The 26,157-nt window shown below is 39.8% G+C and overlaps 1 protein-coding gene across 1 annotated transcript in view; it reads right to left on the bottom strand.

The window, feature by feature from the left end:
* RAB8B (RAB8B, member RAS oncogene family) overlaps positions 1-26,157 on the bottom strand; it is a 57,582-nt gene that overhangs the window by 6,286 nt on the left and 25,139 nt on the right. Inside the window, exons 2-5 of the mRNA XM_024567992.3 lie at positions 10,717-10,777; positions 7,574-7,634; positions 1,815-1,892; positions 727-816 (exon numbers count right to left, since the gene is read on the bottom strand). Of these exons, the coding sequence (XP_024423760.1) occupies positions 727-816; positions 1,815-1,892; positions 7,574-7,634; positions 10,717-10,777 (290 nt within the window). The remainder of the gene's footprint in view (positions 1-726; positions 817-1,814; positions 1,893-7,573; positions 7,635-10,716; positions 10,778-26,157) is intronic.

Here is a 26,157-nt window from a genome sequence, read left to right as displayed (position 1 = left end):
TAACTCTAGAAAGCAATAACAATATCCATATGCAAAATAATATCCTGGAATATGATAATTGGTTTTATATATAAATTAAAAATTGAATTAAAAAAATTAAAATGAAATATTTTTTTCCTGAAAGTTTGGGCCAAAAACATGGGTGCTTATTACACATGAGAGCACATTATATATGGCAAAATATGGGTAACTATGAATACATAATAAACTCCTTTGCTTTGCAGGACGCAAAATAGACAAACGTCTATAAATGACCTATAAAATGACATCCACAGCTCGCTCAGTTACAAGTTTATCCATAATGACCTAAATTTAATGTGTAGTACAACAGACTTAAAAAACAGAATGAGTTGGAAGGTGATTACTGTTGAATTTCACCTATCCTATTTTTTTCAGAGAGAATAAATCATTTGAACCTCAAAACTGGGCATTTTCACACAGATATGGGAGAAAAAGCCTGAACTCTAAGCTGCAGGAATCTGAAAAAGAACCCATTTGTATGTCCCAGAAAAGAGCAAATTCTTTAGGAGTGAGTCATGACTGCACAGTATATAGAGCTGGATCTTGAATACTAATTCGTACTATTCAAGCACGGATTACATCTCTTTGTTGTTTCTAGAGGATTAAAACACAGATATTCAAAAAACTTAAATCAATAATGATACTAAGAAAATAAATGCTTAATGTGAGTAAATCTGAATCATTACGCATTCAGTCCAAATTTACCTTCTCCCCTCGTTCTTTTGACACTTGTCTTCTGTCATTCATATCACACTTGTTGCCCAGGATCATTCTCTCCACATCTGAAGAGGCATGCTGCAGGGAGAAAATCGGGTATTACAGGAACAGCCTGAGAAAAGCGCCGTTGTTCAACAGACAAATCCTAACCTGTCAGAACAATACTCAAGAAATTAATAATCAAGGCAAATAATCTTTCACTCAACACAAGGCATGACTCAGAGAAAATTTTAAAAGCTACAGGGGGAGGAAGGGAAAAGCTACAGTGGAAGAGGCTATGCGAACTTTCTTCCCAAAGGTTTGCGGTCATTCTCGGCTTTTTGTACAGGTACAAGCAGAAGTAACTTATGGTTCTCTAACAGTGAAACTTTCAAATACTAGTCTGAGTCACAAAGAAAAAAAAACCTTGGTGCTAAGTGAGCCAATAGGAGAGGTATTCTGGATTCTGAATTACTTACAAAAATAAATTCGTATAGGTTAATATGAGGGTGTACAAAATTACCTCCGAGACAGATTTCTTTCTGAAATGTCAAAGCCACTTAAAAAATCTTAATGCCAATTAATCTGAAATTAAATCAAATTTCAAATATCTAAGATGGAGAAAATGTTAGAAGAGCAAAATGGTAAGTTGCTGGAATAAAGATATATTATCTGCCGGCCAAACGGATGGTGGAACAGACAGAACCCGAGAAGTGGATGTTTTAATCCTGGCTCTCCTTTTTAAAGGCTGTATTGGCACAGGTGAGTCACTTCTTTCTAGCCTCAGCTTGCTCATGTATAAAATGGGGACTTGCGTTAAATTATTTCCAAGATCTGGCCCAAGTTTAAACTTCTGTAAAACTGTTGCTCCTCTGTCCACCCCCCCACCCCCGCCCCCACCCAAATCCAGCAGGACAGTCAGATTGGCAGACGGGAGATCCCGCCCTCTCCTGAGCTGCTCAGAGCGAGGGCATGGCCTGCCTGCGCCCTACTTCTCAGCAGCCCAGCTGCCCTCCCAGGGACAGGAGCCCTTTTTTAGCACCCAGCAGCCATCATCGGGATGATCTCCAGTACCATCATCCTCTTTCCATATGTACCTCTTCAATGTTTCTTATCCAGTTTTTAATATTGTCAAAGGACTTTTCATTTGTGATGTCATAGACCAGCATAATTCCCTATAGGAGAAAAAAAAATCTTTATTTAGTACTGCATATATTTAAAGTTATAAAATATGATGTAGATGTACTCTTCCCCTCCAGAAATGTTTTGGGTGTTTCCTTTCCTTTTCCTGTTCCCTTTCTTTCCTTCTTTCTTTATCAAAGGATTTCATAATACTATTGGGTTGGCCAAAGTGTGTTATGGGGTTTTTTTTTGGTAAAATAAAAGACATATTTTTCATTTTCACCAATAACTATTGATTTGGACATTCTGGGTATGTCGGCTATCTCCCACTATTGGCTTCTAGTGGGTAGAGGCCACGGGCGCTGCTAAACATCTTCCAATGCATAAGGCAGCCCCACAGCAATTAATTATTTGCCCAAAATGTCAACAGGACCAAGAAACTTCACAAACTACTTCTGACATGTTCAGTCAGTCACAGCACCTTCTCCAGACATTGAATAAATCTTCTTTTTTGCGTTTCAGTTGCATTTTTACCTTTCTTGAAATGATAAAGCACAATATGCCGAAAGTGTTGCTTATTTTCTTCCATCTTCAATATTAAATGGGTGCACAAAAATTCACCAATTTTTTTAAATACACACTGATATGACAGCTGTCACAATACAATCTAACAAAATTTTTTGAATGACAGACAACTAAACGGTACTAGAGTCATCTTATGGAAAAAACGTAACAGACTTTCTGGCCAACCCAATATTTTAAGGTACAGAGAAGCAAAAATAAATAAATAAATTCTTCCACTGCCTCACCATGTAAATAAATACTCTGTTAACATTTTCACTGTTAACCTTTAATGAATTAGTGATTATGGTAAAGATGATACAGCCTTTCTACCTGACCTCACAGGATAAGAATCGGCACCAACTAGAGCCGAAAGAGTGTTTAAGTTACGACAGAGATAACATTGAGAGCAAGAGGCAATCACTTCTGTTGTGCACTTGTTTCTTCCAAGTAGAAACTGTCTTGCTTCTTACTCCTATACTTAGATTGTAACATATTGTTTTAAAATTATTTCTTTTTATATAGGCTGATCGAAATGTCACTATCACTCTGGCCAGGTAGCTCAGTTGGTTAGAGCATTGTCCAGTACACCAAAAGGCTGTGGGTTCGATTCCTGGTCAGGGCATATACCTAGGCTGCAGTTAGATCACCGGTCGGGGCGTGTACAGGAGGCAACCAATCGATGTTTCTCTCTCTCTCCCTTCCACTCCCTCTAAAAAAATCAGTAAACACATCCTTGGGTGAGGATAAAAAAGAAAAAGTCACTAACTGTCTAAGTAAATCACAGACACTTAAAATATAACACATTTGTCACACAAGTTTACTGAAAGACATTGTCATCATATTTTTAAAGATCTCATGGCTGGTGTTTCTAAAGCGTTTATCTTCTAAAGACTTCAAATGATATTTGTATGCTAACTATTTCAGAATCTGTATCACCAGACCATCTTCTGTATTAAGTGCTAGATCTACTCACCTATTCAGCCATTCAACAAATATTTAATAAGCAGCTGCTGTGTGCCTGATACTGCACTAAGTACTACCAGCAGTGAACAAGATAGACAAGGCTCCTTCCTCTCATGCATGGATAGCAAACAAAACAATAAACCAATAATTATACAATTAAATGTAATTTTGGTAATTGCTATGAAGAAGTACTAGGAGCTCTGAGTATAAATGCTAACCTAATCTGGTTGATGGGCTGGGGTGGTCAGGGAAGGCTTCCCTGAGAAAATGACATTGAATCAAGATCTGAGGACAGAGTAGACCTGAACTAGGCAAAGGGGTTGAGGCTGGTATATGGGAGAAATGTTGTAAATATCTTGCTGACCAGGAAGGCCCAGAACCCACTGGATGTGAGTGAAAGAAAGTCAGCTTGGCAAAAATGCACCGATCCAATGAGAGAAGAGCATAAGATGTGACCAAAGAGACAGGGGTCAGATGTGACTTGGAGACCACTAACTGGACATCACTTCCCAGGTGTCCTCTTGTGGTCACTGAAAACTCAACTAAGTAAAACACGAGGTTGTGTTCGTCCCTCCAAATCTTCACTTCCTTCTTGTACTCTCGTTTTGATGAAGGGCAATACAATCCTGACGGTCAGCCCAAGCAGACCCCTGGGAGTACTCGCTTTCATAGTCAGTCAGTCACCAAGTCCCGCAGGCCCAACAACCGCCCCAACCGCACACACGTGCACTGCCTTATTCGTACTCTTAGCAATTAACCTTTACCTGGACTCCTGTCACAGTCTTTAATGGTCCCCTGCTTTCATTCTTAACTACTGCTAATCCACTCTCCGTAAGGACACTAGTCATCACTTCATTGCCCCCTCTCCACGGTACTCGGAATTAAACTAAAATTTCTTAATTTTAAGGACGCAGGCAGCGTCCTTCCGGGTCTGACTTCCAACTTTGTAAATAAATATAAAATGCAAATGGAAATAAAAATAAATCATATGCAGTACAAATGTACACATCGACAGACAATCCAGGAAACAAGAAAATGTTAACAGAAGCTGTCTCAGGGTGGTAAGATCACCTATTCTATTTTGGATGATTTCTTGGGATTTTCAAAGTTTTCTGTACTATATGTAACCTTTTGACAACCAGAAAAATATGTATTATTGTTTAAATAACAAACAGTAATATCCTCTATCCTCCCTCCTCCCAGCCTGAAATGCAAACATTTCACTTTGGCTACATGGTAAAAGAGATTTTTACAACTGTCAATGTAAATAATTAAAAAAAAAATCAAAGTGAAGAACTATATACTTAAATGGGAAATTTTATGTTATGTATATTTACCACAAAAACAAACCCCTCAAAACTGAATCGGAATAATTCCTGATGCAAAGTGTTTAGCTGCCTGTAATATTAACATTAACCAAATAATTGCTATAGCTCTACCACCCTTTGGGCCGCACGGACAACCCTGGCCCGTACTGCCGTGTGTCTGTCGAGCGGCACTCCGGCGTTCGCACAGGAAGCCTGAGTGCTGTGTAGTGGGTAAGGACATAGGCTCTGGAGTCAGAGGCACGTCCTCCAAGATCCTAGAGATGTTATTTTATCCCTCTCAGTCTCCATTCCTCATTTGTAAAATGAGGACAGCATGTTTTCCACACTCGATTCTTTTGAGAATCTACGAGATATTACGTACAAGGTACTTAACTTAGAACGCAGGACACAGCTTGGACTCAATAAAATGGCAGCTATTTTTAATTTATATCTTTGGTTTCAACAGCAGAAACCCTTTCACTATTTCCTATGTATGCAAACTGATATTATAAATCAGATGGAAATACAAACTCAAGTATACTTGTTAAAATTTTATATATCTGATATGTACCTATAACGACAGTTTCCTTAGAGTTCTTAAGACAGTGTTCATCTATGAGAAATGCTGACAACGCAATGATATGGTCCTTTTCTCCAAAAGCCTGACTGTCCATCAGGGTTACTGTTATGCCTGCCTATAAATGTTGTGAATAGTTTAAAATAAACCGGAAGACTCTGTGATGGCGGCGGACTCCAGTGTAGTGCTCATCAGCGTGCTGCATACCTAAACCGACCCAGCTAAGCCTGGCGGAAGCACCGCTTGCTGTAACGAGAATGCGCCCCAGTAACAACACGATGGCCCCAGTGAAACGTGAGGGCTCCACGAGCCACTGGAACGGGTAGCCTGCAGATCCGGGACTCCAGTAGAGCAGCATTTCCTGAGGATTTATCTAAAATTGTTTCTGGGCCTGAAATTTTCCACGGACTCACCCCTTCAGCAAGGGTTTATTGAGCACCTACTACGTGTCAGGCACTGCCATTACAGCAGAACAAAAGAAACAAAAATGCCTACCTTCAAAGTGGAAAAGACAATACTATCTTAGAAAAAAACAATTTCTAAGTATTTGAAGTAATGTGAAGAAGGACTAGGCAGTAGATAAGTGAAAAACAATCTTCAAATCCAAATTAAAGAACATGTTTCGATGCCTTCTTTCCTCATACCGTGAACCAGAGCCAGCTAACCAGGGGAACACGCTCTACACTCTCAGTGTTCCTACCCGCTTTCTAGTGAAAACAAGCAGGCAAGTGTTGTCAACACATCACTCCTGGAAAATAAAAAAACTGGCCAATAGAAAAGCTTGTATTTATAAGATGCTTCTAATCAAAATTACCTATAAACCACCGTATTTTGCTGTGGATAGTGTGTTCCCACGTACAATATGCACCCACGCTTTCTGCACATTGTACATGAGATTATTATACCCATGACATATAATCCTTGTACCCATGTATGATGTGCATCCTTATTTTTCCCTCAAAAATTTGGCCAAAAAGTGCTTGTTATACATAGCAAAATACAGTATTCTAAACAATCCCTACTAAGAGGTTCTTATTTATCCCTAAAATCATCCCTGGGGAAAACAGACAACAAATAAACAAACTTCTTCCTGGCACAGAAGATAAGTCCCTTCCCTTTGATTATAATCTAAGCAAAATAGAGAGTAGCTGACAACTGTCTTGCTTAAAATGATGACCTTCCACAATTGTAAAAGTATTACAAGGGTGAAGAGTGGGGAATATATACACATAAAATGTTCAGCGGTGTATAGTGCCAAGGTGATAGCTTTGAAAAGGAATACCCAATATTTCTGTGGGGGTGAATTACTGGTACTCAAATAACAGAGGGTGAGTGGCAGTGGAAGAGGAAGGGAGGGCAGCATGGAGGGACCTGTGGATTCAGGTCACATGTTCCTGAAAGCAAGGGGACAGCTATCAGCCCTACAGCTCTGTCACCCCGACACCACTCCCAGGAACACAAGACTTTTCAACAATAAGCTGGGTGTGATGGCAGCTGGTACCCACAGTCTACTAGGTTGAGTTTCATGATCTCGACTACTCAGCCTTCTAAGATTCTCGGAGTACACTGAGTTTCATCAAAATTCAAAACTCCTGACTAGTCCTTGGCTGAGGCCTAAAAGCCAGAGATAAAGCCCTGGTCTGGGCCTGACACCCTAGACATGGTTCAGTACAGCTCTGCTTCTATCACCACTGCCTCATTCACCACTGTACTCCCAGCACCACACAGAATCTGCTTTGAGCCAACGAGCAGTATATATGGTTATATAAATGAAGCCGTAGGATGGAAAATAGACAAATGATGAGGTTATGCAAACAAGGATAAGGCTAGCATGTAGCAAAGAAGGACTTGGTAGTCAAGATTCACCAGATTCTAAACCTCAAAGAGTCACCTATGATTAGGCTGCTTCCTAGCCAGCTGGTAGGTGCTGGTGGGGGAGAATCCACAGAGCGGAGCCATTAAGAGTGGATATTGTGGACCTGCTGAGAGATAAGGAATGATAGTGGCAGGCTGAATGTTGATAGGGGTGAGGAATGAATACTTACTCACAAAGCTTATGGTTTGCTAGGATATTAACAGAAAGAAAAATCACAAAAATATATAATCACTCAGGCTAATTGCCTACAAAGCTAATTACCTATTAATATATGACAACTAATGGCAAAGTACACAGGTACTAAATTAAACATAAAACATTTTTTTTGCATCAAAAAATCTCTTTTCCCCATTGTACTAAACTTTAGCTTGAGTCCTATAAGCTTTGACAAATGAATATTCGTGTTTTACTTTCACCTGAGAGTTACAAAGCCCAAAACACACTCACCATGGCTCCTCTATAGTACGCTGTCGTGATGGTTCGAAACCTCTCCTGGCCCGCTGTGTCCCTAAAATTTTAAACAAAGGAGAGAGTGGTTTTAAAAGGCATCACCAGCATGACTGAGGAGAGACCCGAAGCTGCAGGAGAGATAATTCTGGTTTGCTCACAAATGCAGTGGTTTCAGGAAAAAGGGCAATAAAATACAAAGGGAGCCTGTTGTGTGTCTGTGAGTTGGAGGCGGCAGTGGCCACAGGAGCCTGTCAAGAGCTCACAATGACTTGGGTGAAAAAGTTGGACCTTGATGATAAAAGCGGCAACAGGAAAATCCATGGCCTGCTACGAGCTGGCATGCTGCATTAGTCAACCACGTGTGGGAGAGAATAGAGAAAAGTTCTACATCCCTGGACTCCTAGAGGTAGTTAGAATGCTTTTTATAAATGCCTAATGATTAAAGCATTTTGCTCTCTTGAGCGAAACTCTGATTTCTGTACGAAGAAAGCAACTGGGCTGGACATCCTACCGTGTGAATGCTGCTCAGCAGAGCACATTAAAATGGATCTCCCCACGAACTGTTCCAGCCACGGAGCCCATAATTAAATGGGAACCTGGCGTTCAACACCTAATTGTTGACGATGTTTCCAAAGACTTTAAAACATGAACACCACCACAAAACTATAGAAGCATTTGTATATTCTTGCTTTTTAGCTGATGGCATATCACTGGAATATATTCTAAAAAATACAAAGGTTTCCAATTACATTTATTGAAGTAATCCCTATAAAGCAGGTCAAGTTTTCTTGATATTTGGGAAAATCACGATTGCTGAATTTGCCACTTACCAGCAGAACTAATTCACTCCTTGTGCTACTAAGACACTCTAAGCTGTACAACTTAATCGAAGGAGAGAAAGAGGCACTTGTGAAAATAAGCTAGAAATCTAATGCATCCCGAACCCAAACAAGAGATGAAGGCCCAAAGAAAATACGGTAAATTAAGAACAGTAAATCCTTTAATACTTATGTCTAGCTTAGAAAATGCTCTCCCACGATGCCCGCCACAGCCCAGTGTGTGGTGTTACCACCACCCTTGCTCTGCAGTAGAGGAAACGGGCTCGGGTGGCCTGTGGGTGGCCTGCGGTCCCAGTTCGGCCCCTATCAGATCATACCCTTGAATGGGACTCAAGCCCCCTGTCTTGGCCATTTACTGCAGGGCCAGGCCTCACCTCACAGTCCAACCCTTTGGTCGCTGTCCAGGATTAGCTACACAGGCACGTATTTGGTACACAGCAGACAAGCCATGGAGAAAATACAAACCAAGCACCTTTGAGTAGACCAACCATATTTTGATTCTAACACACTACTTGATTTAGAGCCAGCTCTGCAACGAGGTGGGAGGGGAAGCCCTTCTGTACTACGTGTCACGAAGACTACCATATCTTGCCAGGTATAATGCATACCTTTTTGCCCAAATTTTTGAGGGAAAAATAAGGTTGTGCATTACACATGGGTAGTACTAATTCTGTATCTATATAAATGTTTTTAATTCTTTTATTTATGCTTACGTGTTAAAAGTATAACTCTAGAAAGCAATAATGATATCCGTATGCAAAATAATACCCTGGAATATGATCATCAGTTTTGTTTCTATGAATAAATTAATATTTAATTAAAACAAAAGATTTCTTTCCCTGAAAGTTTGGGCCAAAAATGTGGGTATGCATGATATACAGCAAAACATGGGTAAACAGAGACCATTTTGCTGCTGAGAATATCCCTACGTAGAGCCATGATGTTATATTAAATTCTAATTAGCTGATCACCCATAGGCTCCTGGAAGCACTCTCTATTGCTATGATCGGGACTATCCAACACAGAATCAGAAATTCTCTTTGCTTTCCCCTTATAAAACTGTTTTATATGTTTAAAATATTTGGCTTCTTACTAAATGCCAATAAATGAAAAGGGTAACCTATGGTAACCTTCACGATGTTTTCTGAAGATATGTACTAGGAACTGGCATACTCGTATATGAAGCTGGCACAATGTTCCAGGAGACTTGGGTAGTTGTCTGAGCTTTCCCCCTAACCCAGACATATGCCTGGAGATGGACTTAACTACACTAAGTCCTAGTTTCCTCGTCCTAAAAGAAGGGCTAGTGAATTTCAATATAATGTTCTAATTCTATCCCTGTTCTGAGATGCGAAGAAGAAAAACAGCCTAAGAAATAAGTTCGTACATATTACTTCGCTATTCCACCCTGTGCAGTCTGCGTAGCTCTCCATCTCTAAGCTACTTCTCTACTGCTGTCATCATCACACGTGGGATCAGCAAACAGCATCAAAAACCTTTCCCAAGGCTCCAAACCCATATGGCTCCATGGAAGGCCCTGTACTGAAAAAAATTAAACCAGTTTATAGGAGGTTAAAAGAAAATCTATGAAGAGTTTCTGAGTTCAATCCAAAAATATTCAACCTGGCAATCTGGAAGAACATGTAGTTTATTCACTGTAGTTTGACAAATTCTTCAGTAATTAACCGGTCAGATTTGGCTGATCTTAAGATCTCTGCCTTGCATATTGCAACATGAGAGATGAGAAGTATGACTTTTTTTTCTCCATTATTTCCTAGTCCAATGTTCCTCTTTTTTTAATATAATGAGAAGGTTTATGCAAGTAAATATCAGAGCTGGAGGGGAACTCAGATATTACCAATCTAATCAATCAATTTACATATGAGGGAAAGCAGGTCCTAAGAAGGGAAGCAACTGGCCCCAGCCCTCAATTTAGAGGTAGTCCTGACTAGAGTGGATCTGCACTTCCTGTTCAGGGTTCCTGATTTCCCAGCTGTAACAACTACAATAAAGAAGTAACTTATGCTCATCTAGAATTTAGTTTCCTCCCCTATAAAATTAGCATTTGGGAAGAATGAGTTCTCAGATATCTTCTGGCTATGAGTTAGCGATATCATTCCTTACCTTTCCAACTCTTAGTAGGGAGACCTTTGAATATCTACTCACTTCCCCTTTGTTCTGATAAAGAAAATACATTTTAGGTATTACAGAATACCTCTAATTTATCACGATCCACATTTTAATTCCCACTTTCAATTCCTGACTAAAGTAGAAACTGTGTATGTATCTATATTTACTTACCATATCTGAAGTTTAATTTTCTTTCCATCTAGCTCTATCGTTCTGATTTTAAAATCAATTCCTGCCAGAAAAAAAGAAAAGAAAGACATTCTAAATTTCTTCAAATATAATCCAAGTCTTATTAGGAAAAGGACAAAGATTTCTATTGAAAAAAAAAAGCTCTCCAACGCCCTGGAAAATGTGAACACAGGGTGTGAATGGTATGTTTCCTCTGAATACAGGCTGAAGAAAGGAATGCTAATTACCCTGCAAAGAATTCCCACACATGTTAAATGCAACGTATTATATGCCTCATTATTTTGACATAAATGGATCACATCCTTTAAGGTTACATAATTTAGAAGATTGAGAACATGCCGTATTTTTTACTTCCTGAAATACATATAAATAATGTTTCTCAACCCTCGTGCCCCATCTGTCCCTAAAGACGGCCATGGGGCCTCTTCACAATGTCTTCCTTCACCTCCTTCCACTTGTTTCTTTAAAATCTTCAACTGGCTAAGCCCCCCAAAACCGCAACCAACCCAACAAAAAAACCCTGCCTGTTTGAGAGGTGGCTGGGAAAGCCTGTATATTTATTTAGTGTAGTTAAGAAGTGTTTTACATACATCTTAATAAATGTTTCCCCTCATCTTACTGGCTAGAGCTGAAAAACTAAAATAGTTTCAGCCCTGGCTGCACTTTAGAATTACCTGGGGGAACTTAAAAAACAAAAAAAAAATAAAAAACAACAACAAAAAAACCTTAATAACTAGGTCTGATCCCTTCCCAAAATTTTGAGATTCTGACTTAATCGGTCAAGGGTATAAAGTCTACGCACAATAATTTTCAAAGCTCCCTGGCTAATTTATTCTAACCTGAAGCCAAAGTTCAGAAGCACTCAGCGGGGCTGACAGGTAGCACGTGAAAGTCATTTGGGACTCAAGCCCTCCCTCACCTATTTCCCCCCCACCATGGTAGCTTAAAACTTAGCAGTTTCATCCACAAAGTACCACAAAGTCCTGGACAAGCACCAGCTTGCTCTATCAGGGACGAGCCGCTACTCTTTCCGAAGGGAACTGTTAGTGAATACTACTCGGCAGCAATTTGCTAAATTCTCATCATCTGGCTACTCATCCTTGTTTTTTTTGTTTTAATTCTTTTGCATTCTATACAGAACCCCATGAAGTGGTTTCCAAGACATGTCAAAAAACACATGTCATTTATGTATCCTCTAAACTGCCTTGAACCCTTCCACTGCTATGTCACCACAACGTTTCTGCACATCAGCACTGAGGGCATCCGGAAAGGCTGCTTGCCAGCTCCAGCCTCATCTGATGCCTAGGCACAAACCAAGCGGGGTTTGCCCTTCTGCTCCGTGTGGCACTTTTCCCCCAGGGACTCTTTGTAGGTACTCTTGTGTACCTTGAAATAGACAACAATCACACCCAAGCTAATCTAGCAGGACAGCTTCTCAATATTCCTCCTCCTCACTAATAACCACCGTTACTGTTAACAAGAGCAATCAGAGACCCAATGTTCCCAGGTTATCTGGCTCACATTTCCTCTGGGTACCTCAGTATCTCAGGGTCAGCAGTGGCAGAAGCAAAGCTTAGCAAAACAGTATGAATATTATTGTTAGTATCACACAGGTTTTTACTGTGGCCATTGCCCATCTAAGACTTAATATGCATTGATTTTTTTTAAATGATTTTTATTGTATTTTTTTTGCATTACCACTTTTAGTCCCCTTAGACCCCCTGTGCTCCCTGCATTGATTTTTATTGTGGTTTATCTTTTTACACATCTCTGAGTCCAGTGTAACAAAGACCCTCTAGGGATTCTCCACTATCCTTTATCTCTTTTTTGGTCCAGGCAGCAAGAACAATGACCAACAGGTGCTCAGTAAATGTTCCTTGACTATAACATTTTAAAAGAATCACGATTTTCCAAATTCATAGAAACAGAAAGTAGGATGGTAATTACCAGGGACTGGAGGAAGCAGGGCATAAAAGAGAGTTGCTGTTTAATGGGTAGAGCTTAGGATTTGCAAAAGATGAGAAAGTTCTGGAGACCTGTCTCACAACAATATCACTACACTTAACACTCCTGAACTGCACACTAAAAAATGACTATAATGATAAATTTTATTTTATGTGGTTTTTAAAAACCATAATAAGAAAGAAAAAATACATAACTTTCAAAATGCCAACTGTACAGCTGGAAAATTAACTTTCTCAATCAGAAGGCTAATGTCCAACATTCCATCAGTTAGTAGTTCCTTCACAGTCAAAGTAAGAGATGTGTGTATCGAATGCCTGTTCATGGAAACACTGCCCTTATTGCGGCTTACTGAGATTGCAACTCCTGTTCTTTCACGGTTGTTTTTGCCTGTAGTTGGGAGTCAGGGGCAACTTTTCCACTTTCATTCGACAAAGCCATGTTCAGGCTCCCTTGAAGTCTCAGTTACTCTCCATTCATTTAACACACTCAGGAAGCTTGCTACTGACCTAGCCTCTTGTTTTTCGTATTTGTTCGAAGGATTACCTTTCTGTTATCCGAGGAGGTTTTACCATTATCTGGGAAATTTAACCGTCTTTTCACTCTTCAGCAGTTTTCAATGTTTGTAGGAGTTGTGAACTGGTACTGAGCTTTTGTTTATGCCCCGTCAGAGCCACTTGATAGACATATGCTGTAGGGCACAGTCAAATTAACACAACTTGAATTTCACTAAAAATGGACAATGTTGTTTATATTATTACAGAAAAGCACTGGCCCTGGAAGTCAAAAGACCTAGATTTAACAACTTCTGGGGAATTACTTAATTGCTCTGAACCTCTATATCATCATCCTTAAAATAAATTGAGCGCATGCATCAGATAAATCAGATAATGTATACGACTGTGCTGTGGGAACTCTGAAATTCCATGTAAATGTAAGATTCCACACATTCAGATTCTGCTATCCTGCAGCTCTTGTCAGTTCCTGCACGGATTACGTAACAGCTTCCCAGGACGCTTGTGCCAACCACTCTCCCTGGTCTGATTCCCTTGCAAGACACCGTGAGAATAACGTTCAACGATCCCTGTGGCAATGGCCCCTCACGGTTTAAGAAGCCATGGAGTCAACTTCTGGCTTCCTCACCCTGGCAATACAGCCTTTCCCACTGGGCACACCGCTCTCCCCTCTTGACACGGAACCTCTCAGGGCCTCTCTCCAGCTGCAGCCTCTGTTTCTCATCGTGGGCTGCACATGTGCTCCCCCTGCATGTGCCTGGCCACCTCACTCGGCAGCCTGCTCTGAGGATGCCTCTCTGCCCGTGCCATCCTCTACCTTCTTCCTTCCTCGGCGGTCCACTTAGCCATGTCCATCGCTTCCTGAAGGCCTGGCTTTTGCATAGTAACTCCATCCTGTGTTACTTGGTTTATTAGCATATTGCTCTGAAGTGCTCTGACTTCAAGCAAGGGCTCTGTCCTCTCTGCCAGGTAGGTTGCACACAGAAACATGTACACAGTAGATACCAAATGGAAGGTTAAATACTCTTAGGAAATTACACAAAGGTTAAATGCTACTAAGTGGGGAGAGAGCTAGGAAAACCATGGAAGGCCAAAGCTTTCTTGGGATATACTACCGTAGGATCTTTATATTCCAATTAGTTTGACAATAATATCAGAACATACGATAGATGAATAACCACTTTAAAATTTAAAGGAAAAATAACTTCCTGAGGCTACTCCAGCATTAAAAGAACAACCAGTCATAAGAATAACAATACAATGATATCAATTAGGTGCTTTCTGCTGCAAACAACAGAAACCCCAAGTCAAACCATCTCAAGGCAATTTGTTGACTTATGTGACAAGCCCAGTGGTGAACCGGGATTCGGAGATGGCTCAGGCCAGGAGTTCCAGCTCATTCCTCTGCAGCATCTTCGACCCTACCCTCCCGGGAGCATCAATTTCATCCTCTGGCTGACAGCAGTTCCTGACCACAACAGCAATACCAAGAAGAAAGAGATCACCTTCCTGTGCCTCTTTCTTAAAAGTGTAGAACTGTTTCCCCAAAGCCTCCAGCGATCTTTCCTTCATGTCTCATTTTTCGATTTATAACCATGGGAGTTGTTGTGTTCTGAGGGCTAGAGCTAAGTTACTGAACCAACCACTGCATGGACAGTTCCCAAGATTAAATTAACCTCAGCCTATCCTAAATTTAGGTTAATCAGGGCCCATCCCTGGAGCTGGGTCACTCCCCCGAGATCCACAGAGCTGCTAGAAGTAGGAGAGCGGAAAAGCTGTTGAATCAATCCTATCTGCTAGAATAATACTCAAGTCTATCTAATTAGTACAATTATATTCATAGCCATATGAAACAGATAAATCACAACAGCTACCCCTACTACCCTGGCATGATGAATGTTATTAAATTTCGTGATAACTATAGCTCTTCTTTGAAGGTAATTTCGTCTGGTGTTCACCACAAACCAGAAACTGTGAAGATGAAAAAGGACAAGGAACAACCCAAGTAGCTGCCACGAAGTCTCCGTGCTAAACCCAGGGGAGTGCTCGAGCCCACAGTTCCAGCGACCTGGCTTATTCTCTAGCCCCGAACGAGGAGACTGCAACAGCAGGGGCTGTCATACCAACAGCAGCGAGACCTGCCACAAGGGAGCAACTTCTCTTTTCTTTCATTTAAAAGGACTATATAATTTCAAAAAACAGCTTCTGAAGGGCACTATGTTTTGGGTTACAACGCCCTTCATATTTCAATGCCTTTTAGAAAGCATCATTTTCTTTTGGCAGCATATCATACTAATTCATGTTCAAAATGATGACCCTGGGTCATCCCAACTCATGAGCAATCCGTGAGCCACCAGGCTGCGTGCAGCCGGCCCAGCTGCCAACACAGCCAACAGCTACACTCGGGGACAGGACTCCAGTGCTGCTTCCACGTTCAATGCCATGAACATGCCCTGCCGTTAATTTTTTTATGGCTTGAAAGCAGTGCCAGTTTTCTCATTGATATTTATCTAGTCAATAAAATAGGAAATCTAAATTATAAGAAAACATTCCCAAAGGACTCAACGCCATTTTCACTTTGAATTAAATACACACACACACACACACACACACAGAAATGTTTTTTTTTTTTCTGAATTGATTCTCATGCTAAACAGTTGTTCTTACCTGATACATGTTATACACTATAAGGAGGCAGGGAAGCAAGCATTAAGGAATCACAGATCTCTAGACCCAGAAAGTACCTTAGAGATTGCTGAGTCCAGTATTCCCTTTGTACTTAAGGAAACTGAGGCCCAAGAGACACAGCACCTTATCCAGACTCACAAAGACCAATTTAAAAAGGGGTTAAAAGTGAATTTCGGTATTTAAAGGCCAGGTCTTCCCACCCAGACGTGTATAAGAATGCCCCCTCTCCCGAGGAGGCTTCCTCTTTTAGGGTCATAGCAAAGCCCTAGCAACAACAGAAATGTCCACGGTAGGAGAACACCTTGGAACATAAGGGAATGCTCACGGGCAGTGAACAACAGCCACACTTCAACAGGAGTGAATCTAAAAATGACGTTACGTGAAGAGAGCAACTGCAGAAATGTACAGTCAAACCATTACTGCAAAATTTCAAAAATACCAAAACCCACAGTATGTATCATTTTTATATATATCTAGGTATACGTTAAGTATGAAAACATTCATAAGAATGATTATCAACAAAATCAGGGCAACTGTTACCTCTGGAGAAGTGGGAGAGGAAGAATTAGGGACTTCAACTCTGTAATTTATTATTACTGCATGGTAGCACTGAATGTGGAAGTGTTTTATATTAGGTGTACTTCTGTATACCTGGAATTGTTCATCATTTTAAACAAGCAATGATTAGTTATCTAGAAAAATGTCATATGGAGGCACCCATTCATTCATGGTAGTAGAACAACCAAACCACATTTTAGAGACGAAAGGCACCTTCTAGATTCAGTGGGGAGGCACGACCTTCTCCCGCCCCTATTCAATATAAAGAGGCCTGTGAACCAGAGCAAGACTGGGTCAAGTTCAGAAGTGAGGGTGCAAATCAGGGGCTCCGGGCAGCTGGGGATCCTGGCTACACAGATTTTAAGCAGGGGCTCAGCGACATTTCCTTCCTTGCCTGGAGGAATAGGAGCTTCTTTTGGTCACTATTGGGAGTGGCACTCTGGGGAAGGAACAAAGGAGTTCTGATTGTTCATTCCGAAGGCTGGAAGGAGGGAGCCTGGAAAAGGGAGCTGGGGGAGGGGCTGTGCCCTGCCACTCTGAGGAGACGGTATAGTAGTCCTACTTGAGGCCTGCACGTTGTCCAGGCTACTCACAGGAACAAGAGCTGGCAGAGACCTGGCAGTGAGGCTTAGTGAGGACTATGAAGTCAGCACTTGAGAAGAGCACCGCTTATCAGATATTTCTCAGAAACCTGTGGTGCAAAGGGAGGCAGCTGGAGGGAGGGCTTGACCAGCCGCAAGAGGAAAGGAAACGCTGAACTTGACTAAAGCCCACAGTTAACACACCTGACTGGGAAAAGGAACTGGGAATGATCAGTACTGGACCACCTCACAAATCAGATATAGTTTAACATGGAAAGGGAACAGGTTGACAAAATTCTTTTACACGAAAGTTAAATCAGTCAGACAACAGATATTAATAACATAACCTTTTCTGTTTCAAAGGAATAAGGAGGCTTCCCCTGGGTTTGTAAATGAATGAATGGATGCCATTGCTGGAGTGTGGGAAAGAGTAGGAAGAAGGACTTTTTTCCTGGCCTTAATGCTAACTCTCTGGAGCCAGCCTTGTCCTGACCTTCAGCATAAGCTGTGACATGACGCATTTTTGCCCTGTGGGTGGTGTAACACACACACACACACACACACACACACACACACGGAGCTCTCCCTTCTGTCTGGTGTGCTATCTTGGCTTCCATGGGGAAGTCTGCTGCCTGGCCCAGGAAAATCAGGGGTGAAGAAACATCAGATACCTTCAACTGAGGTTTTAAACACCTGGTTCCCACTGAAATTCTTTTCAAAGTCCAATTTGGATGCAGTCAAAAGAGCCATGAAAAAAAATCAGATTTCTGGGACATTTAGGCTTCCAGTGAATGACAGCAATGGGAGATTCCAATGCTGGGTTTAACATTAGTGAAGAAAAAACATGGGTTATCTATCCCCTTTGACCCATTTTAAGAAACAGAAAAGTTGACTGCACTTTTACAAAGGGAAACATGTACTTTGTTTCAAAAGTACATTTGGAAACAATATCTGTGATTCCAAGTTATGTGAATATGGGTTATGTGGTTTGTCTATTTACATTTCAGAGATATTCCAGAAACAAAGTTTCCTAAATATTAAAATCTACTTTAAGAAATGGTACGTTCACTTCCTTACTCAGATGTTTATTGTTAATGATGCAGACACAGTGTAGATGGGTCCTGCCAGTTTTGCAACTCTGACACCCACATTTTGCTTACACTTTTTTTGCAGGCTCTTAAACGTGGAGATTAATAAAATGTTAGGGTAACTGATTTTAGGATAATTAAATAAAATCTCTAATTAGAAAAATAGATTCCTGAAATAGGGAAAAATATGAGTCGTAGATTGAAGCTTTAAAATATTTTTTCAAAATAAGTTCAGGTCTTGGAGAAAATGTATGAATGTAGAAATAAAGTTAAGAATATTACATTCAAAGAGAGGAGTTCAAGGCATTGCTCTTTTGTAAATAGACATTGTGTAAGTTCATAAAAGCATTTTTTCACTGAGTACCAAATATTTAGAACAGTTTAATTTTTGTTTTATTTATATACAAATTTACAATCTGGGGTTTTTGTTTGAAAATTAGAAAAATCTAAAGTTTAGAAGGAAAAACACTTAAAAGTAAGTTTAGAAGACACTTTAACAACAGTTTGAAATGATCAGTAGCAGCCAAATATGTTAGTTTTGTTAAATCCAACATAAGACAAGGAGAATTTTTTTTAAGGGGGCTAACAAGTGGTCTGTGAATATAATTTGCCCTTAAAGGGGCACCTAGTGTTGTTTTTTTTTTTTTTTTTAAGAAGATAGAAGGAAGACTAGAATTCTTCAGATTTCTTTGGTCATTCCATTCTGTGCGTAGGAAGTGATAAATTAAACCCAATTTATGGAGTAACTCAACATTGACACATATTACCACTTCCTGCTGAAAAAGCTGTACATCTTGCCACTGTTTTAGAATTTCCTAATTGTTACTGAATTAAATTCAACTCTAGGTTTTTTCACGAGAGCTGTATCCATAAAATCTAATCACACCAACAAAAGATAAACTCTAATTCTAGAAATTAGGGAGGATTTAGTAATTCTTTTTTGAGCCATAAACATATGCATGACAGGTACAAAAGTAGTACAGTTAAGAATAGTTTTAAGTAATGTCTATATTTGAGAGTCTCCAAGGGCTTTATAGATTTAAATATAAAGATTTAATTTACACTTTAAATGTCTTTGGGAACATAAAAAGGAAAAACAACAAATCATTACATACTAAAAAACTACTAAAATATAACTATTTGTTGAATCACAAATGCAAGGTTTTTAAAATGCTAGAACTACCAAAATATCAAGAGAGAAGAACACAAATAGCAAACAAAGTGTAGTAACACAGCTACAACCCCAGGAAGGACTGAGAATTTTAATCTGATTAAGGAGCCAGCAGAGATTACGCAGGATTTCAGCTCACCATTTGAGAACAGCCAAATGAATACACGACAAATCTCTTTTGCAAATCTTGCACTTTCAAAAGGAAATGTGCTTTAAGTGTTACTCAATCTGGAAGCAGCAATGTGCTTGAAGTTGTCAAAATGTAGATTCTGGAAATTCTCAACGAACATATGTTTTACCTTCAGCAAAACCTCTTTTCATAAAGAGCCTAATTTATGAATTAAACTTGAAGAATAAAAATTCAGAATGCCTCTAAGATTTCCATCCCTTTCCTGTTATTAATTCATGAGCATCTCAAGAACCAAACTGTTCCTAAATGAACTCAGCTGCATCTCCTCTGTCCCATCTACTGTTTCTGAGAAAGTATACCTTTATAGCAGGCAAGCCCCTCCAGTATGAGTCACTACCACTTTCCTAAGCCTGGGATTTCCTTGTTTGTACTTTGAAAACTCAGGGTCAGGTATGTTTCATTTAAGGGTGAAGGGAATATTGTGGTTATTCAAAAGATGAAGATAAAAAAGCAAATCCCTGAATTTACATACTATTGCTATGGGAAAACCATACTGCCAAATCACTGGAATTATCACTGGAAAAAATTACAACTATATTCCAATGGTGTTGCACCAAAGATGCAGTGAAACTGATCTATTAGATCTTTCCAAGTATTGACCATGTGCCATATTTTCCATTCATCTGGAAGTAAGTAAAAGTGAGGGGGGGCAGGGTCGGGCAGGGGTATTACAAAGTAACAATACTACATGGTGCCAACTAACTAAAAACAAATGATATATATTTCTCCCTTTGAGAATGAATTCTTAAAACCGAAAAACAAAAGGGGCTGTTACAAAGTAACATATTAGTTAGCAATTAGGGTGGAAACAAACCCTGGCTACAATGTTATTATTAGCCAGGAAAATTTCCAAATCATTTATTTAAGAAAGATTTCAGCTTATACTGGTGCGAATTGCAAAATTTAGTAATTCTCCTCACCAACTTAAATCAATTCTGTTTTGTTTTGTGTTTTAGGGTTGGGTGTCTGTATCAGGTTACTGGAGGATGAAGAGAAGAATCATCCTCCCCTGCAGTATACCCACCTCCCCTCCCCTCATCCTCTTCTCCTACTGACTTTTGTCTGGATAAAAGGAGAGTGATCAGAGATTATAAAATAAACATGACAGCAAACTCACAGTGCTCTGAATCCAGTTAGCACAAAAGGCGTTTGTTGATCAAGACCAACATCAATGCCACAGAAGTACAGTAAAAGTCAGCAGCACTTACAGCTCACTGCAGCCGGGCGACAGATGGATAATGATAATAAGCCGCTGCTAATGAGGAGGGTTAAAACAAACAGATGGAGTATATGCAAGTAAAAGGATGAGACGAAAATCAACAAAAATGGCACAGATTATAGTTTTTCCCAATCAAAAATGAAAAACTCCTACTGATGATTGTATCATCCTGATTTACATACACAATTTCCTATAATAAAATTTTAAAGTTAACAACACTCTCTAACCTTCATGTCATGTAAACAGTTAACACTTCTACAAACCAATTATTCATCTCTCATATATATATGGCAGTCATCTATCTCTAAATACTTAAAATGCTTTGCTAACTTTATAGGGTGATAAAAGATTCTGAACCTAATTACTTCCTTGACTTGGCTTTTAACACAGAATACAATGTTACAGCTGGGCTGGGAAACCCAAGATCTTCTCTAACCTCTGTTTCAGACTTAAAGTAGCTGCCAGGACTAATGAAGGAGCTAGAGCACTTCCTTTTGTCCCCATTGTCCCCTAGCGAGTGCCCATTTGTTTACTTCAAATGCACAAAGGATGAGTAATAATTATATTCAAAGCATACAATGAGTGGGTTGTCAAAATATGCTAGAGTAGACTTCACATTCGGTCATTATTCACCTTAATTCCAAATCCCAATGATTGTTGGGTGTGAGAAGGAAGGAACCCTAAACAATATTGACAAGAGACCATTTTTAAAAAGCTATACTGATACTATCATGGCTTGGAAAGTCAGCCAGCGCCACATAAAATAATTTCTCCAAAACTGACCAAAAATTATTTCAAATTATATTTTATCAGCTTGTTTCTTATAAAACCAACTCCAAAGTGTAACATTCTATCCAAGTCCCCCAAAGTTCCCCCATCCCCCCCCAATAGCAAGGAAGAGGCCTCAGGCGTTAAAGCAAGAAACTAACTGCAGTTTCTGCTGACTGGCCCTCAGTCTTGGATAAAAGAATTATTCACCTTGTATTTCCCTTTACCCACTTCTTTCAAGATACATAGTTCTTTCCAAATCCTGGAGAAGCATGTTAAGGATCACTGAATGACTGGCACCTGTATTTCTCAGTCAAGTTTTACAAAGTTACAAATATAAAATGTTTTTAAAACAAAGTCATAATTACGCAGTTGACCCCAATGACAGACATGTAAAATACCAAAGACTCATTTGGAAGTCTCTAGTCTGACCTTGGGTCCTAGCGGGCAGTGACCCTTATTTCTTTATTTCCTCAACAGAATAGCTGGGACTGAATGACCTAGAGCTATGTCTTCTCTTAGGTAAGTACAGACACACTTCCTTGAAAATATCACCGCCCCCCCTGCAAAACACACACACCCCTTCCCCTTATTTCCCACTGAAGGCTTTGTGCCTTTTTCACCGTGAAGGAATATTCTGAAGTTATGAAAAGTAATCCTTGATTATAATCAAGATTATACAGAAACTTAGAAAGTATTTGTTATAATGTTATAAAAGTAGCAAAGCATAAAATGTACTGTCGGTAACTATGTGAAAACATGTGCATATGGTCAGCAACATGTGAAACAGTAAAATAGTTATCATACGGTATGTTGCTGTAAAGTGATTTTCAAAATTATGAACTTAAAATTTTCACTTATTTTTCTATTATTTTTGTCATTAAGCAATTTTGAAGAAAATATTACACATGCTGAAGTTGAAATAGTGCTCACTACAACTATACTTCAAATTCTGGGTTAAATAAGCTTTGAAGGACTGCTCTTGCAGAATCTTACCATTGAGTATAATGCTGTTTCTACGAGGAGGAAAAAAACAGCATTAAAAAAAGCACACCAAACAATTCAGACACTCCATCTGAAAGAGCCCTGTTTATTGAAGACTTCAATCATTATTTACCAAACAGCTCAGACAAATGCTCCTCTTTCTCTAATTCCCCCTGTCACCTGGAAGAGAACGTGTGGAAGACAGACAAAGGGATCAAGAAATGTGAGCTTGCTTTCACATGATGTGACTTTGTGGCATCTGCAGAAACAAACCCAGGAGGAAAGGCATCCTCTGAAGACTGCATTTTCCATGCTATCTCTGTCACTAATTAACACAGACAATTCTGAGTTTGCTATACAATAATTTATTAATCATATTCAATTAACCTAATCAGTTGTAAACCAGGAGAGGGCAACGGCGCAAGTGTCCATAAAGTGAACTCCTTGGACTTTGGGAGCTGCTCAGCTGAGGCTCCCTGTGAATTCCACACACACCCAAAGGGCAAAAGTAACCTTGGTGAATCACTTGCATTGTCGATTTTTAACTCATCTTTCTATTCATAAGGACCCATGTTACGATGTGGATTAGAAAAAAGAAACATCAGGTATTTATACATTATTTAGAAAGTGAACTCAGGGGCAGAGGGTAGAGAATTCTGGGTTCTTAGGTGTGTAAGGGTTGACTAGAGCCAGAGTATTTCCATCTATAAACAGCTGAGAAAAAACTAAACAAAACAAATGACCATCAAGTTGAAAATTTTACGTCTGCAACTGAAAAGGTAGAATTTTACAATGTTAAATTTACCTACTCAGTTTCGGACTGATGCAAAAGTACACTGGTAGAGCCCTAACTGTAACCCTCAGTTACTAATATGAAAAACAAAAGCAGCCTTGTCCACTCACATGATCATTGTACAGACACACTGTCATTTCAAGGATGTCCTTAGGCAAGCCCGGGGCAGGGTTTCCACATCTGGTGGTCACAATGTTAGGTTCCCGCTTTGGACAGCATAGTCATGAGGTCAGGAAATGCATACGACAGTGATGCAAAACAGTTAAGAAACGTGATACACAATGACTGTGTATTTTTACCCCCAAATGATCTGTCAGCAGAATGAGGAAGAGGGGTGAAGGAAAACGTCACTGGCCCTTTTGGGAACAGAAGAGAACACAACCATTGGGCTGCTATTCTTTCATGAATTTCTGAAAGTGACAGAAAAAAAATTGTACATTCCAAAAACCTGATTTTAATTTACTTTGGATGAACGTTTGCAGGCCTCAAAGTTGAAGTCCATGCTTGTAGATACTGACTTTGCAACCAACTCTTCAGCCCATGTGTGAGTATAATCCCTTCTCAAATTATAGAACTGAGAAATAGAAACTGACTGAGAAACAGAAACTGGCACGCTTTGCTTGGGCTATACAAAAGATACGGCTGAAGATTTCTCAACCACTTGAAACAAGGAGGTTTAGCTTAGTCAGATGGAAGTCACACTTAATGAAAATCAAGTTGACTAATGAGAGAGAAAGTTTTAAAATTTAATTTGACAAGAAGTATTGAGCCCAACACGAACCTGACACTGTACTAGGCACTAAAGAATACGAAGAAGAAAAGTTATAGGCCTCGGGCCGCTCCTAGGCTAGCAGTCACTAAAATCTCCTAATGTGAAGATCCTACATCATACTTACATCTTTTGTTAAAGATAATATTCTAAGGCCTGCTCTTCAGGAGCAGGAACTAACAACAGATGATGAACCAAAAGAAAACATGATTTTCTAAGATATGAAACTGCCTGCTTTAATTGTCATTCCCACAAGCAAGATTATAATTATTTCCCTAAAGGCTGAGAGTAAACAAGTGGCATTTGTCTATCACAAACGGCAAAAACGGCAACAGCAACTTTTCACTATTGTCTGGAAACCAATTTGGCTTAAACTTTAAGACAGGTTTTGTTTTTTGTTTTTTTTAAGTACTCACTATTCTATCACCTTCACATTCCCTCCCGGCACCCCAATATATAAATTATAGTCTTTTTTTTCTTTTTAATCCTCACTCAAGGATATGCTTTTATTGATTTCAGGAAGAGAGGAAGGGGGAGAAGGGGAGAGAGAGGAGAGAGAAAGAGAAAGAGAGAGAAACATTGACGTGAGAAAGAAACATCAATCGGTTGCCTCCCATACACACCCCGACCGGGGATCGAACCCACAACCTTTTGGCGTACACGTCAAAACTCCAAACAACGGAGCCACCTGGCCAGGGCTATACACTACAGTATTAATCAAGTTGCAACTTCTCTCTGAACTCTAAGTGCCTTTGACGACTAGCTGAAAATCAAAATGAGCAAACATCACATTTACAAAGAATGGTCATATTAAAAACTCCATCAGTTTTTAAGTTATTATTAGCAATGGCCAGCAAGTGCAGCAAACCTCTGTAGCTCAGGTATAGGGTCTTAAGTCCCAGACTCCAAAGTCCTTTGTATGATAAGCATGATGAAAATCTATTAAAGAGCTACCATTTATGTTGTACCTACAATTGCCAGGTATAACTAGGAAATAGCCATCATCTCCCATTCCACTAATAAAAACCTGAGGCTCAGAGAGGTCGAGTAAACTCATCCCAGATGACAAGCTAGTAAGTGGCTGAGCTGGGATACTTGCTAAGGAGGAGAATTCTGTGACTCAAGTGGCACTGACAGCAGAATCTCCCTTCAGAGTCCTCCCCGGAGGTACTAACTCAGGTTATAAAGGATCTGTGAGGAACCAGTTCCCAATAGCACAGAAAGCTGAACCTAGCTCTCGGTCACCTCTAGATCACAAAAGGAGAATGGGTCCACTCTGAGGGGACCTGAATGTCAGGTATTCATTTTTTGAAACCTCTGAGTATGCTTAGTAGAGTCACTCCATAAAGAATTCTTATTCTAGATTAATCTGAAATAGATCTTATCATCCTGGCATGTTTCCAACTGGAAGACTCCATCACTACAAGCCTATTTTGAACCAAAGTAAATTTCTCCCCCAGAGCAAGGTCCAAAATAAGGAAAGTTCAGGTGAAGGGGCAAAAAGCTCTTATGAATGAAATCTATCCTGTATTAGCCAGCAAGACAGGGACTGCGACACGCTCCACGAGGGAACGCGCTCTTGGTTCTACAGGAAAGTTTGGGATACGCGGGGTATTACCAGTGGTCAAATGTACATCCTGGCCATTTGAAAGCTACCTTTTAAATACCCATAAATTTCTTCCTCTAGGAGATGAATGCTTTCTATCTAATTATAGTTGCACCTTCCAATTCTCTGTTTATAATGAGAAAGAAACGATATTGGAAATAACTATAAATGCTCATAAAAAATTAAAATATGATCAGCTGGTAGACTGTTCTGTAGCATCTCTGGGGCTCCAAACCCAGTGCTTTTTTTACTGTATCACAGTGCTTCATTAGGAGACATTTTGTGGGGTAATAAAATCATCATTTTATACCATTTCTAAGGCTGCACCACAGGAAAAAAACACGTAAAAGATAGAAGAAAACCTCCTTTATGGAGCAATGTATCAGTCAGGGTCTAATCAGGGAAAAAAAAGCACTTCAAGACTTTACAACAGAAGGAATTTACCTCAAGGACTTAGTTACACAGTCATAAAATTGCTGAGAGCCAAGTGCAACAGAAGATAGTAAAAGGTTTAGCAACAGCAGGAAGCCA

Source organism: Desmodus rotundus, chromosome 7 (assembly GCF_022682495.2).
Source record: "Desmodus rotundus isolate HL8 chromosome 7, HLdesRot8A.1, whole genome shotgun sequence".
Taxonomy (NCBI): Eukaryota; Metazoa; Chordata; class Mammalia; order Chiroptera; family Phyllostomidae; genus Desmodus; species Desmodus rotundus.
The sequence above is the reverse complement of the archived record's forward strand: the minus strand, read 5'-3'. Positions and strand labels throughout refer to the sequence as shown.